At 40.8% G+C, this 15,919-nt stretch overlaps 2 protein-coding genes across 6 annotated transcripts in view; one reads left to right on the top strand and one right to left on the bottom strand.

Annotated features, from left to right (window-relative positions):
- The window catches only part of STRADB (STE20 related adaptor beta), a 31,958-nt gene extending 25,558 nt beyond the window's left edge, over nucleotides 1–6,400 (bottom strand). Inside the window, exons 1-2 of one of the 3 annotated variants that reach the window (XM_023219011.2) lie at nucleotides 6,166–6,400; nucleotides 3,297–3,400 (exon numbers count right to left, since the gene is read on the bottom strand). In XM_023219011.2, coding sequence (XP_023074779.1) covers nucleotides 3,297–3,308 — 12 coding nt within the window. In that variant the 5' untranslated portion in view covers nucleotides 3,309–3,400; nucleotides 6,166–6,400. Of the gene's footprint in view, nucleotides 1–2,871; nucleotides 3,044–3,296; nucleotides 3,401–6,165 lie in introns of those variants that run through there. The other 2 variants (XM_023218997.2, XM_023219002.1) reach the window with 2 other exon arrangements.
- A 97-nt stretch (nucleotides 6,401–6,497) lies between these two features.
- TRAK2 (trafficking kinesin protein 2) overlaps nucleotides 6,498–15,919 on the top strand; it is an 88,927-nt gene continuing 79,505 nt past the window's right edge. For all 3 annotated transcript variants that reach the window (XM_023218968.3, XM_023218969.3, XM_023218954.3), the window contains exon 1: nucleotides 6,498–6,754. The gene's annotated coding sequence lies outside the window, so the exon portion shown is untranslated. The remainder of the gene's footprint in view (nucleotides 6,755–15,919) is intronic.

Below are 15,919 nucleotides of genomic sequence, written 5' to 3'. Positions count from 1 at the left end.
ACACTGCTGATTATTTTAACTTGAATTCCTACAGTCTGTATACTTTATAAATCTATTACAAAAATTTGGCATGTATTCCCACTGTTTGATGTAAAATTCACCCTGAAGAATAGATGCTAACAATGTCAAGATAGCTGTACAACTGATTCCTCTGCAGAGTTTCTAATGGCTTCCTAGGGTGAATAACATTTATAATAAAACAGTTTTTGAAGATTATTACTGTTGTTCATATTGAAAATATCCACCAGCTAGGCAGGACATTTATGTATTGTTTGGTATTTATATATTTTTACATTTAGCTTGAATTTTTCATAACGACCATTAATACCACTGCAAAAGAAGAATTAACAACAGGCCTAAAACTGCTATTCTTAGAAAAGAGCTGCTTATAAGGTTGACCCTTGGCTAGTATCTGGGAACTGGGATTTTGCGGAGGTTCCCTTCATAAGAGTCGCTCACTGTGTCTAAACTGTTCGTGCAAATAATATGGTTTATGCTGAACACCTGGCTTTTTTTCTGGGAGACTGGAATTTTGTTACTTGCTAGCAGAGCATGCCTACATGACAAGTCCCCAATAAAAACCTTAAGTCCAAGTCTCTAATGAGCTTCCCTAGTAGACAACATTTCACATGTCACACCTCTGGGGGAACTGTGCATATCCTATGGGACTGCACTGAGAAAAGATTCTTGAAAGCTTGCACCTGGTTTCCTCTCACCTTCACCCCACACACCTTTTCCCTTTGCTGATTTTGCTTTATACCTTTTTGCTAATAAATAGCTGTGAGTATGACTGTATGATAAGTTCTTTGAGTCCTCCTGGCAAATCACTAAACCTGAGGGTGGTCTGGAAGAACCCTGACACAGCCCTCAAAATACACTCAAGCATTTAAAGAGCCGTTACCTCTAAAAAATGTGCATCACTTTTTTGATGAAAGAGAATTTAAGACATATTGACCCCATTTTTTTTCAAAATAAGAGTTGTGATTTATGTTCTCAGTTTATAAAAATACAAAAAACATTTTATAAATTAATATGGCAGGCTTCTATTGCATCATCTTTATATAAAATTTTCACAGCCTAAGAAAGTGATCACTATTAAATATGAAGACAGCTAAAACAAGCCAATATAAGGAAGATATTTTTGCTTTCTCCACCTGAAAAATGTTAGCATGTTCATTAGCTGCCCATATTATAAAAATCACAAAATAGTCATATCTTATCCTTCAAAACATTTTTATATCCACACTGCATCAATCAAATGCTGGTGAACATAATAGCTCATGAAGAATCTACAGGCTAATTTCTTTCAGGCAGTATAATGATTTAAAATCATCCAGAAGAAAGCTCCCACAGAATATTTTTGAATATAATTTCTTTGTCCATTATCATAATAGCCAAGTAAAAAGTAGTTAGACCTTATAAAGAAACTGCAAGAAGGTATTTTACATATGCTGCTCCTTTGAAAACAGCATTTCTTAGTTCTCAAATAGAGGGTAAAACTTGAATGGGGAGGAATCCTTAAGTAAAACTATCAACTTTATCCCAATTGCATAAATTTCTCATTTAGGAAAAAAAGTAAACATTTCGATTCAAAGATTTTAAAATATTTCACCATTGCAGAAAAATGTGATTTAAAGTTAAAATCATTAACAATATAAATCACTCATTATCACATTATTTTTCACAAAACCCATAATTATAGAACAATAAACTAGGACATCCTTTTTCCAAAATTTGAAAACCCTGGGCAACACACAGCCCTTTGAATCTCAGAATCCTCACCTATCAAATGAGGGGAATAGACTAAATGCCCTTCTATATCTTTTCCAACTGATACAAAATTGTAAATCTTAAGTAATCCTTTAGAGTAGGAATCAGCAAACTATGGTCCATGAGCCAAATCTGACCCACCACCCGTTTTTGTGAATAAAGTTTTACTGGAACACAGATACATTCATTCATTTATATATTGCCTATGGCTGCTTTCATGCTAGTACTTCAGCAGAAAAGTAGCTGTAACAAAGACCAAAGGGTCTGTAAATACTATCTGGCCTTTACAGAAAAGCTTGCTGATCTCTCCTTTAGAGAATAAGACATTTCACCTCCGTGTATTTTCCAGATATATAAAGCTTCTCTTTCAAGTGGTAAAGCTTTACTTTAAACATATAAGTAATTGTATTATGTATTTTCCATATTACTAACAATACAGTCTTCTAACTTCATAGTTCTGCCTCTCAGCCTTGGTAATTGATAGAATAGATTGGCAGGTATGAGTCCAGTTCCAATTTTTTGCAATCTTGGAGAAACTGAAAATGAGGATAATGCCACATGCCCTGCTAAACTTCCACAATGTGAAGCTATGAAAGAAATATATGAAAGTATTTGTAAATTATAAATCATCGTACAAATATACTCATCCTTTTTTTTTTTTTTTTTTTTTTTTGAGATAGGCGCTCCCTCTATCACCCAGGCTGGAATGCACTGGCATGATCACAGTTCACTGCAGCCTTGATCCCTCACTCAGGCGATCCTCCCACCTTAACCCTCTGAGTAGCTGAGGCTACAGACATGTAACACCACATCTGGCTAATATTTTATACAGACAGGGTCTCACTATGTTGCCTAGGCTGGTCTTGAACTCCTGGGTTCAACTGATCCTCTAGTCTTAGTCCCTGAAAATGCTGGGATTACAGGTGTGAGCCACTACACTTGGTCTACTCATTACTTTTTTAAAAGCCATGTTTTAATATAAGTATTCCCTATTCAAATATTATTATTATGTATTAAACAGAATGAAAGTCCTCAAGCTACTTAATCTAAAGTAGATACCATGGATCTAAATACAAATAAAAAACCAGTTGGCAGCTATACCTCATATTATACTTGATCCAAATGATTTCTTTTTTCGGTTAAGTCAAAGGGGTTATTTTTAATACTGTTTGGCTTGCTTTTGGTCAGATGGAAATTTGTAAAAGGAATTTCTGAAAGATTTAAAAGATAAGGCATAGCTAACTGGTGTGGGTGGCATATCGAAGTATAACACCTATGAGAAAAAGTAGATATGGGACAAAGGATTAGAATAATGAGCATATTGAAGTATACAAGAAGTTCTTTATGAAAGAAAGAAAAACTCAATGAGAATGTAATTCATTTCCCAAGTCCAGAAGTCAATCAGGTTAAAACAATATCTCAGAGCATAAGAATATCCCATCAGAATATCCCTTTTATTATGGCTTGGCATTAACATCCAACTACTCTGACAGAACAAAATCAGATCTATATTTACAAAAACTTACCAAAAGAGACATTGAATCGCTTTAGTTCATACAGAAAGTGACAAAAATCCATCTATTCCAAAGAAGGCTTTTGTTTTATCTTCCTTTCAAGATGCAGATATATCCTACCATAAAAAACAAAAGCAAAATAATTTAGATTCACATAAAAGTTCCTAAAGAACTAGTTGCCTTAAACCCATCCAATATTTAGGCAGCTATTCCTTGACACGAGGAGACATTCCTGAAAAGTATCTTTAAAGAGCATTTATTTTTTACTGAACATTATTTGGGATCTGACATCACAACAAAGAAGCAGAGTGAAAATGAAAAGAGGTTCTAAATATTTCCAAAGCCTCAATATATTTGCATTTCTCCTTCCCTATCTTTCCTATACTGTTTTTTGTTTGTTTTTTAAATAACGCTGAGCAAATTTGAAAGCAATATAGAAAACCAATTTTTTGGCCCACTTTATGATATAAACGGTGTCACAATAAACCCCAAGAATTTTCAATGGTTCCACATATTATAACTAAACTTGGAGACTTTCCAAAGCTCTTATTGGATTAATTACCTCCTAAATCATTTGGGGTCCCTGACCAGCAAATATGGGAGAGAATCAGAGTAACAGACTAGGAAATTAATTCAAGGATGTACAAAAGCACCATCCATGGTTTCCAGACCTTTACTAATAGAAAGGGTGGCAATCTTGTAAGTTTGTGGGTTCAGAGTATTCCTTTACATCTAACCAACATCATCTCTTTCATCTAAATTGTGTTTCATTATTTCATTTTAATGAAGTCCCCAAATTTGATGAACTCATCTACAAATATGTGAGCAAAATGAGAAAGGGAAGATTTTGTAAACCATAAAAACTATAAAACAATATCCAATTTTACTGCTAAAGAAAGAGGTGAATTTATTCAGGATGTTAACTATGAACCAAAGGTAGAGATTGGGAGGAAGATGGACCTGAAAGGTTGTGATCATTTAGCCTGAAAGGTTGTGATCAATTTAAGGCACTGGAGTTAGATGTGCTACAAAAGGAGAAAAGCAATGCCTGCCCTGCCAACTTTCCAGGGTGAATGAGATCAAATGAGTTACATCTCAAAGTGCCCCCTAATTAGCAAACACTGTATCAGCTTGAACTATGCTTTGAAAGGTACACCCAAATGTACTGAAGGCAGTACAAAACAATAAGGCTTATTTGGAAATCAGGTTGTAAAATGTTTCAATAACCATGAAAATATTCATACCTTTTGACCCAGTAAAATTCCCTCGAGTCATCTATTCTAAGGAGATATCCAAGTAAATGAAGAAACTACACATCCAGAGTCAATACACTGTCAATCTGTAACAGCCAAGTAATCATTACACAAGTGTTTAATGAATGGCTACCATGGGTCAGGCACTGTGGACACCCCCTGGTAAACAGGGCAGACAAGGCCCTGGCCACTTGTAGCTGACCTTCCCACAAGCAAAAGGGTTATGGATGTCATGATTAACCAAATTTTCTGGTTATCATGATTTTGCATCCTGCTCTTTTCACTCAGTGTCAGCAAGTTGTTACTGATTTTGTCTTAATGTGAAACTCCATTATGTTGTCTTTTTCTTTTTCAGAAAAGCTCTGAAGAAACAGACACAATCTGTTAAGAATTGTTAGTAATAAAAGGGTTGTCCCTATAGAGTGGTTTAATCTCGGAGATTTTTGCCTTAGACACACCAGACTACTAAGAGATAATTTTACAAGACATTTTGAGGTCAAGGCAGCAGCTGCACCCAGCAAAGGGGTGGGGGTGGGGGATTTGCTGTTATAATAATTTTCTCTGGCATGCTCTTTCACGAGACATGAATATATACCCTTTCTTTTAAAAAAAGTCATATTTAAGAGACCTCTATTTCGGAGTGTATTCACAAGTACATCAGTGCAGTCCTTTGCACTTGTATCTAAAACGCTAATTACGATAAAACTTTATAATTTCAGTTTGTTCCGTAATAGAATCGTTCATGTGAAGACTTTAATCTGAAAGATTAACACTTTCTGTAGAAACCGAAGGTCGCATCTTCTTACAGAACACAGGCTTTGAGTTAATTTAGGCATTCAACAGAGGCCACTGTTACAGGGAATGCAAAAATGACCCGATGTAACTGTCTTTGTTGAGCTTTAAAATTACTGTAATTTTCAAAGTGATCTTGGGAACCTGTAAAATCTTAACAAAGATCATAGCGACGCACAGCTCGGGAGAATTTTCCAAGCTTAGTGACTCATGCTTTCAACAAATCTTTACTGAGCGCCTACTGTGTGCCAGGCACCGTGCTAGGGGCGCCGTGTTACACATCCTCATTAAGTTTGGGGGAAAAGGTACTTGACAACAGACCCAGCAGGGAAAAACACAGCGTTGAATTGAAAAACCGAAGACAAAACGACACTCGAGTGATTTGATTTTGTAAAGGTTCCTTCCTAGTCCTGCTTTGGGGGACTTCGCAGCGAACTTGCAGAAGGCGGCAGACAGAACTGGGGTCTGAGGGTGTCTTTGGTGTGGCAACTCGCCAAGCCCGAGAGCGCGGCCAAAGGTAAGGGCTGCGGGGAGAGGGCGCCCGGGCGGCCTGGGCCCCGCGCACCTGGCACGGCCAACCCGTCAGGGACCACTGGGCGGACCGAGAACCCGCGGCTCGGCAACCCGCTGAGCCCGAGCTGCACTGGCGCAGTGGCCGCTCGCCACGCCGGGCCGCATTCTTGCCACGGCTCCGCCAGCCGCCGGTGCTCGGCCTGGAGGTAGGCTAGAGCGTTCTGACCTCGGGCGTCCCGGGTGTGCGCGGACCAAGGCTCTCTCCCTCATGTCCCCCACCGGCCCCGACACCTTCCCTTCCCGGGCCTGCCTCCCGTCGTTACCCTAGCGGCGACCACGGCCAGCGACTCTCTTCAGGCTGCCAGCTGTGCGGACGGGGGCGGGCGCCAGAGCCCTGCTCGCGGAGAGGCTAGGCGAGCGTTCTAGGCCCGCTCCCGGCGCGGGGCGCGGGAGGGCGGCGAGGCCGCGACCGGGACCGTGGGCTTGGAACTCTGCCCCAGACCCAGGCTACCCGCTGGGAACGCATTCGCTCCACCCGCGCCGGGGTCGCGGCCCCGCCTCCCTCCCTGTGGCTGGGCAGCGAGAAGGCGGGGCCTGCGAGCTTGGGGCGGGGCGGGCAGGAAACTACATTTCCCAGCAGGACTTGCGCTGGGGCCGTGGAGGCCGCTGGGAGAGTGGGTCTCCTTTGGCTTCCCCAATTGTGTAGGGGCTGCCATCGACCTGGTGTCGCCGCAGAACCTAGGTCGCCGAGTGATGATGTCGTGAAGTCGCCCGCCTGTCCCTGCCACGCCCGGGCGGTTGCTGGCTGTGGGAGCAGCGGCAGCAACTTCGGCTGCTGCTCTCAGGCTGCCGCTGCATTAGGGGCTTCCTGAGGAACCGCTGGCGGAAGACAGAGGATGCCGAGCCACTCAAGTGAGTAAGCTATCCGCGCACAGCCCGAACTTGCCCTTGACAAGTTCCCCGGAAGGCGGAGGGACCTCCTTGCCTTGAGCTCCTCCGGTCCCCGAAGGTCACGCGCAGACTTTGGAGCCGGAGGCTGGGTGCTGGAGGGCTGGGTCTGGATCCCGCGGTGAGGAGTGGGTTGTTTCCTAAGTGTGGATGCAAAGTGATGGGCGCTGGGCGCTGGCGTCGGGATTCAGCCCAGCTGCACATCTGAGGCTTGGCACCTTCTCATAGCGCCTTATCCTCTGCCAGACAGCATCCATCTGGAGCCCCGTCTTTTAGGATGAGTGGCTTTAGGGTCGGGCATTAAACCTTAAGCCTCAGTCGCCATTTGTGATGTAAATGGGAGGAGAGGGTATTGGAAAGAGCTCTTTCTGGGTCAAATAGAGTTGGGCTTTTCTTGCAATTGATTTTGAGCTGGATGCCACATATTTTGAAAAAGAAAAACGACTGACTTTAGTTTGAAGCCTAATAGTGGCACATGTCCTTTTTAGTACCAGCCCAAAAATAGTCTTCCAACTTAAAAAAAATCTGCGTCATAATAATAGGGATAAGTTCAGTTACTTGCTCATTCACCTTTTGCTTAGAGCTGCTGTTTCTACGTCAGAGAAAAAATAAAAAGAAAAAAGTAACTTCACAGGAAATTCATCAAGTTGATGGAACGGACCATAGGAACAAAAGGAACACTTTCAGTTGTTGGTCTCCGTAAATTTTCCCGACCTGTAGGTCTTTGCTGTTGACTTGAAAGTCTGAGGTACAGTAGTCTCCAAATAGCATGTTAATGGTGGTGACATGACACTTAAAAACAAATTGTGAAGGACATTTGGTGGTGAGAAAGATCAGGGATGAAGACACTTTATCATCCCAGCAGTTATTCCAGCTTTTCTTTTCTTTTTTTATTTTTATTTTTTAATTTCTTAAGACAGAGTCTCGCTCTGTCTCCAGGCTCGAGTGCAGTGGGGTGATCTCGGCTCACTGCAACCTCCGCCTCCCGGATTCAAGCGATTCTCCTGCCTCAGCCTCCAAGAGTAGCTGGGACTATAGGCGCACACCACCACGCTCAGTTAATTTTTGTATTTTCAGTAGAGAGGGGGTTTTACCATGTTGGCCAGGATGGTCTCGATCTCTTGACCTCATGATCCACCCTCCTCGGCCTCCCAAAGTGCTGGGATTACAGGCGTGAGCCACCGTGCCCAGCCCCAGCTTTATATTTTTAAAATTAAGTGATGTCCAACAAGTCTCAGACATTTAACAAGCACATACCATGTGAAAGACAGTGTTTTTGTTATCTTACAGACTTACTCATATGATGGAAGAGGTTTGTTAGAAATAACCAACATTTGGCTGGGCGCGGTGGCTCCTGCCTGTAATCCCAGCACTTTGGGAGGCCGAGGTGGGCGGATCTCCTGAGGTTAGGAGTTCAAGAACAGCCTGACCAACATGGAGAAACCCCAGCTCTACTGAAAAACAAAAATACACCAGTCTGGCCAATATGGTGACACCCCTTCTCTACTAAAAATACAGAAATTAGCCGGGCATGGTGGCACGTGCCTGTAGTCCCAGCTACTCGGGAGGCTGAGGCAGAATAATTGCTTGAACCCGGGAGGCGGAGGTTGCAGTGAGCCAAGATTGCACCACTGCACTCCAGCCTGGGCATCAGAGCGAGACTCCATCTCAAAAAAAAAAAAAAAATTAGCCAGGCATGGTGGCACCTGCCAGCAATCCCAGCTACTCAGGAGGCTGAGGCAGGAGAATCGCCTGAAGCCAGGAGGCAGAGGTTGTGGTAAGCCAAGATCAAGCCATTGCACTCCAGCCTGGGCAACAAGAACGAAACTCCGTCTCAAGAAAAGAAAAGACAGAACCAACATTTTAGTATTTGCAATCTACCAGTCACCCCAGGTGGGAGCTCTTCATACTTTAGCTCAATCACTTCAACAAACCTATCGCACTAATCTGAGGCTCAAAGACTTGCTTATGTAACAAGGGGAGATTTAAATCTAGATCTGCCTTGCTTCAAAGTCACAGATCAGGTAACTAATACGTACTTCAGAAATTATAGACTTTAAAGGTTGAGTGGTTAAAGAGAATTGTCCAGTGTTATTGTCTAAGACTGGTTCCAACACACACCTTGGACATCTGGAATAAGTCCTGAACCCCTGCTTTAGTACTTTTGAGCAAACTGATTCTCTCTGCCTACAATTCCCATTTCTTACTGAACTGCTCAGTAAGACCCTAAAAGCCCATTCCAAATCCATCTCACTTATGTAAGAAATTACAAGACTTGACTTTTATCAAAAGGTTCTTTCTAGTTAACAGGTTTTGTGAGTCTGCAAATAAAAATATGACCCTGCTGGGCATGGTGACTCACACCTGTAATCCCAGCACTTTGAGGGCCCGAGGCAGGAGGATGGCTTGAGACCAATCTGTTCAACATAGCAAAACCCCATCTCTACCAAAAATAAAAATAAAAAATAGCTGGGTGGGTAGTCCCAGCTACCTGGGAGGCTGAGATCAAAGGATCTGTTGAGCGATTATGGCACCACTGCACTCCAGCTTGAGTGACAGTGAGATGCCATCTCTAAAAAAAATTAAAATATGAGCGGAGAAGTGTTGTTCTCCACTGAAAGTTTCTTTGTTTTAGTGCCCCAAATATGCTAAATACCAGTATAAGGAATGAGACAGATAATGTCTTATTTCCTGTTTATTTTGAGCTCTGATTATATCATCTGTACCAGTTTTGAACCTCTTTAGTTATCATCCTGTTTAGTTGGTAAGAAATAGGAGGCAAAAAGGTAATAGTCACATTTAAATGACTTAGTAATTAAAGGAACTAAATTATTCATAGTTTAGTCATTATCTGTTCAGATCTGCAGTGTTCTTATAATAATAGCAAACATTTATATAATACTATGTGCTGGATAATCTTTTACGTATATTAAGTTATCCTCACAATAGCACTGAGGTATTTTTATATATAGGCAACTAAAGCAAAGAGAGGATAGTAAATATACCAACGGTCATGCAGCTACTAAATGGTAGTATTGAGTGTCACAGCAAACAAGATCAAAATCTGTAGTCTAACAGTTATTGAGCACCTACACAGCTGGGTGCTTTCGTTATAAGTAGGTCATTTGTCTTTACAATTACTTTATTTAAAATGGAAGTTCAGCATTTAATGATTTGCCCCGAATCACAGATAAGTAAACTGTGGAACCAGGATTTGAACCCACGCTTGTCGTACTTCAAGGTTCATGTTCTTTCTTTCATTTCCCTTCAATGATCAAATCTTTGTTAAACACCTTCTGTGTGCCACACACTGTGCCAATGCTAGGAATTTAGTCTTTGCCCTTAAGGAATGTAGTTTGAAGAAGGAAAGAGACAATTAACGTAGTGTGTTGAACAATAGAATCACAGCTTGCAGAGGTACTTTGAGAGCACAGAGAAGGAACACTGAAGTTAGCCTGGAGTGGGAAGGCTTGGACCAGTCTTGGGGAAAAAAATGGGAATTAGCCTGGGCACAGAAAAGGGGAAGGGGATGTTATGGGCTGAATTGTGTCCTCCCAAAATTATGTTGAAGCCCTAACACCCATAACCTCAGAATATGACTGTATTTGGAGACAGGGCTTTGGGGTGATTAAGTTCAGATGAAGCCGTTAGGGTGGGTTCTAATCCAGTCTGACAGGTTTCCTTATAAGAAGGAAATCTGAACACAAAAAGAGACTCCAGAGTTGCACACACAAAGGAAAGACTGTGAGGGTTCATTAGGAAGACCAAGAAAAGAGGCCTCAGGAGAAACCAATCTGCCAATACCTTGATTTTGGACTTCCAGCCTCCAGAATTGTGAAAAAATAAATTTCTGTTGTTGAAGCCACCCAGGCTGTGGTATTTTTTAATGGAACCCCTAGCAAACTGACAAATAGGTGTTCCAGGCAAAAGGATTGACATACAAAAAGCCTTTAAGCTGTGGTTAGGTGATCGAGGTAGACATGCAAGAAGCCTTTAAGCTGTGGTTACGTGATTGAGGTTTTTTGGTGAGGAGATAAATGTTGAGAGAAATGAAACTGGAGATGAGGCTGGGGCCGGATTAGGAAGATTTGACATGAGATGCCAAGGGACTTAAACTTTATCCTAACGAAGATGGGATGGAGGTGATTTGTAGCAGTGGAAAAGCATTAGATTTACATTTTAGAAAGACTTAGACTTGTAAAGGATAAATGAAAGGTAATAAGACTGGAGACAAGGTAACCAAGGTAGCTAGTGCCACAGGACGCAGAACTAACAGTTTTCCCAGAATATTGAAATGTCTAACTAAAACAGAGCCACTGTTAATATAAGATTATAAAGGGCACAGCTAACCCTTAGAGTATACATAAGAAGATATAGAAAGAATTTGTATATAGCTGTTTGTACCCAGAGGCTGTCTTTATTTTGACATTTTGCTTTTCCTTATATAGATCATAAAGCTGTCTACAACTATCAGAATATTCAGTATTTTTCCACCGTAAAAAGTGATCTTATGTGTTTAATAGACACTTTTATGGTGCTGACGCAGACGTAAGCCAAATTCTGATAACCTTTTGAAATACCTGCTATTCATTTTATACGTAAACGTACTGAAGCACAGAGAGGTTAAGTAGCTTGTCCAAGATGATGTTGCTAACAGGCAGCAGAGTTAAGATTCAAACTCAGTCTGTCTTCAGAGTCTTTACACTGTGCTGTTGCTATATGATATTTATCTAGATCTTTATTTGTGAAAAGAGGGCAGAGTAATACAAATATAAGTATGTTTGCTGTAAGAGGTATGCAGTTTATCAGAGGAGATAAGGAACAGCTCTAAGGTTTTAAAAAGTGTTTTAGAGAAGAGCAGAAAGTGTTGGGAGGCAATACCTCCTTCAAGTTGGGGTTTCTGTGAAGGCCTGTTGGGAAAAGTGGCATTGAGCTGGCATGGGACGCATGGCTAGAATTTGCATATGTATAATGGGGAGAGGACACTAAAATTAGAAGAAATAGCATGGACAGAGTTACAGGACTGAGAATTTCCTGGTGTGTCTACAAAGCTAGTAAATGTAGTCCTTTTTTTGGCTGGAACATGTTGTGTAGTTGGGGAAGTTGGAGAAGCTAGTTTGCAGGGAGGGGCAAATGTCTGGGGAAGAGAATTCTCAGGGAGTGAGGGGCAAGAGAAGTTGTAAGGTTTCAAGCCTGAATAATTGAGGCGTATGCCAGATGTAGTTATCTTTTAGGAAAGGAAAAAATTCATCTAGCCCCAACAGGTCCTATTTTCACTATCTTACAAACCCGTAAATCCTTCTTATAATTTCCTTTCACCTAGTTTATACCTTTATTAAAATAATCAATGTATAAATGTGATAAAATTTTCTAATTATTTTTGTCTCTAATCACTCCATTCCCAAAATTCATCCTGCATCCTGCATTTACATTTATTTCTCCAAATGTCACTTCTATTTAGAAATGTGTTCCCTGCAGGATCAAGTTCAGACTTCTTAATCTCAACTAGTCAAATTTGAATTTCCAAATACCTTCTGCATAATTCTTCCTACTCAAATTGGTCTGTATACTGCTGCCAACCTGGCTCTGTCTGCTACTTGCTGTTGGATATTATCATTATTATTTTCTTCTACCAGATACTCTCCTCACCTATCCAAATCTTTTCCTCCTTAAGGAGTCCACTTAAATCTTACATCCTGTGTGAAGCCAGACCACTTCAGCTAGAAAAGAGCTCTCTCCTGACAATTCTGTTGTAACACTCATCAAATATTTATTATCTGGTAGTATCTTATTTTCTTAGATTTCTTAGCTCATTGGATATTAGATCTAATCCAGATCATTAGAGCTCTCCCTTTTGGAGCTTAGACTTCTTACGTCTTTAACCTCCCTTTGGGCAGAGGCTGCTGTGTACTACTGTTTATCTTTTTTATCTTTTTTTAGTACTTTTGGTTTAATTCAAGTGGCATTTGTTGGAAACTGTTCAATGAACAGCTGTTTGACCAGTTGTTAATTGAGGTCATTGTATTGAAATTTTCTTTTTCAACTGGCTGCTTAATATTTACATATGTTATAAGTAATGTTCTAGCTTTATTCTTAGCTTTACTACTGACTCACATAACCTCTTGAAGATACCCTGTTTACCCTGTATTGTGGTTTATTCATGCTAGAAAATGAGCGTACAAAGTCTGCTGGTGGTATAGCAGTGGAACTAATTCATTTTGTAAAGATCCTTGAGGTCTTTGGAGCTTATCTATATTTATCTGTCAGTGTTTGCCAAACTTTGAGTTCTTTCTTTTTAGAAAGCTTTTTGACAAGTAACAAAAAAGGAAGGAATGATTAAATAGAGTCTAATTTAAGAGTGTTATACTGTATTGTATAACAATGGAGTTGATGAATTATGCATGTTAATGGTGAAAGAATTCCCCCACCAGTTTAGCTAATAGTTCATTTCAACACCAATTATTTATGGAGTTGCTTGAGCTTCTGACATTTTATATTCCTCTTCTGATCAGGAAGGAGGAGGGAGAAGATGGCACCCTCTCTTTCCTTTCAAGAAAAAGTAGCCTCCTCTGCCTCCCTTTGTTCTCTAACTCAGCATCTAATTTGTTTCTTTCACACATATATTATAATTTTGTATATTATTACAAATATTACAATTTTTGTAATATATGTATGAAAGAAACAAACTAGATGCTGAGTTAGAGAACAAAGGTGGGCAGAGGAGGCTACTTTAGATCAAGTACATTGGTAAGTTTTAAGCTGAGACTTAAATGTGAGAAGTAGTTGGCATATGGAGAACAAGAGAGAAAGAGTATTCCAGGTACAGTGAACAACAGTTGCAAAGGCCCAGAGTTAACAGAGTGTGATGAGGAATTAAAAAAAGTAACAAAAGGTCTGTGTCTCTGTGGCTGAGTATGAGCAAGGAGGAGACTGGTACAAGATGAAGGAGGAGAAGTAGGCAGGGGCCAGACTAGGCCAGACCTCACAGATTGTGATGAGAGGTTTGGTTTTATTGTTGGTACTATGAGAACCTTTGGATTTTTAAAGTATTATTTTATTTTTATTTTTATTTGTTTATGTATTTATTTAATTTCATTTTATTTTATTTATTTTTTTGAGACGCAGTCTCGCTCTGTCACCCAGGCTGGAGTGCAGTGGTGCGATCTTGGCTCACTGCAACCTCTGCTTCCCGGGTTCAAGCGATTCTCCTGCCTCAGGCTCCCAAGTAACTGGGACTACATGCCCGTGCTACCATGCCCGCTACTTTTTATATGTTTTTGTAGAGATGGGGTTTTACCATGTTGTCCAGGCAGATCTCGAACTCCTGAACTCAAGTGATCTGCCTGCCTTGGCCTCCCAAACTGCTGCGATTATAGCCGTGAGCCACTGTGCCTGCCCTGGATTTTTTTAAGAAGGAGTTTAGCTTTAAAAACACTATTCTTGCTGCTTACAAAGAATAGAGGAGAACCCTGTTTAAGGCCATGATTAAGCATGGAGCCGAGCCCTGTTAGGAGGTTTGTTGGTTGGTTCCTAGCCTAAGAGATGATGGTGGTTTGAACTAGGATGGTGGAAGAGAGGATGGAGAAAAGTGAGTAGATTTGAGGTATATATTGGTGGTAGGGGTGTACAGGATTTGTTAATGGATTGAATGTGGCAGGATGAGGGATAGATGAATCTAGTATTCAGTGGATCATAGTCAGCCTGTGGGAAATTTGAGTGGAGTCAAGAAGTCTGTCTGAAGAGCCAGATTGGGAGTCACTAACACTAAAAAGATAATTTAATCCGTGGTAGTAGTTAGTTGGCAAAAAGGTAATGATAAAGCAACTACAACAAGAACAATACAGAATGTAGTCACAGTTGGAACTCTGGAAAACACTAAAATTTAAGGATCAAGGGGAGGGAATGGGATGATCCAGTGAGGAGTTTGAGAATAAGCATTGTAAGATCTCTCTCTCCAGGAGAGCCAAGGGAAGTTGAAATAGGGAGTAGTCAACAGTATAAACCAGAGATGACATAAGATAACAATTAAGACGTCATGATTGGATTGATTAGCGGGGACTGCTGATGACCCAAGGTGGGTGGTTTAGGAAGAAATCAGGTTGTAGTGGGGTTGAGGGATGAATGAGAGGTGGGAAAGACAAAATGAGAGTATTTGAAGAAGCTTGGGTAAGGACAGAGGGAGTAGAGGGGAACTCGAAGACTTGGGAAAGGTAGGGGTTTCTTTAATGGTAGATTTTAATAAAATAAAAGAATTTGAGCATGTTTAATAAGCCAAAGAAGAAGGTGAAACTGATGGAGGATAGGGATAATTAACGGAGCAAGGTTTAGAGAAGGCAGGAAGAGGACTGTTGAGTTGTATTTAATTACTTTTTAACTGGGTATACATATACACATGGTAGAAAAATTGAAAGGTATATGATAAAAAGTAAGTTTCTCTCTCCTTTCTGTCTTCCAGCCACCCAGCTCCTTCTCTAAGAGGATTACTGATTTAACACTCTGATCAACAAGTGTGCAAGTGCATAACAGATTATGTTTATCCATAATTCTCAGTTTGGAGCAAAAGCTAGCTATAGATTACATGGAGTTATCAGTGGGAGGAATGAGAATAAGAGAAATGAAGAACAGATAGAGGGTCAGAGATAAGTGAGAAAAGATGTGGTATGGAATTATCTCAGGAAAGAAAGGATGTTTAAGAGGATAATGGGGAGCATGCCTATGGAGTGAGGCCTACAGTTGACTGAATTTGTGCATCCCTATTCTACATGGTGTTGTGACCTTTTCAGAAGAACGTAAATGCCTCTTTATATTTAAAATGCAAGTCAATTTAGAAAATTGATTGCTAAACAGTCATCATTTTTGTAAAGTATATCATGTTTGGGGTCCAAGCATCAAATCTCTGCTCTCTGCTCTTATTGCTTTCCACCATAGGCATCCCTCTTTGGGGTTATTCAGGCCAGTGGTATAAGTTGAAACAAAAGGAAACTTGTTGGTTAAGAAAGAGCACACCATCGGCCGGGTGTGGTGGCTCACGCCTGTAATCCCAGCACTTTGGGAGGCCCAGGTGGGTGGATCACGAGGTCAGGAGTTCGAGACCAGCCTGGCCAACAAGTGGTGAAACCCCATCTCTAC

This window comes from Piliocolobus tephrosceles, chromosome 11 (genome assembly GCF_002776525.5).
Source record: "Piliocolobus tephrosceles isolate RC106 chromosome 11, ASM277652v3, whole genome shotgun sequence".
NCBI lineage: Eukaryota > Metazoa > Chordata > Mammalia > Primates > Cercopithecidae > Piliocolobus > Piliocolobus tephrosceles.
This window is presented reverse-complemented; position numbering and strand designations above follow the sequence as displayed.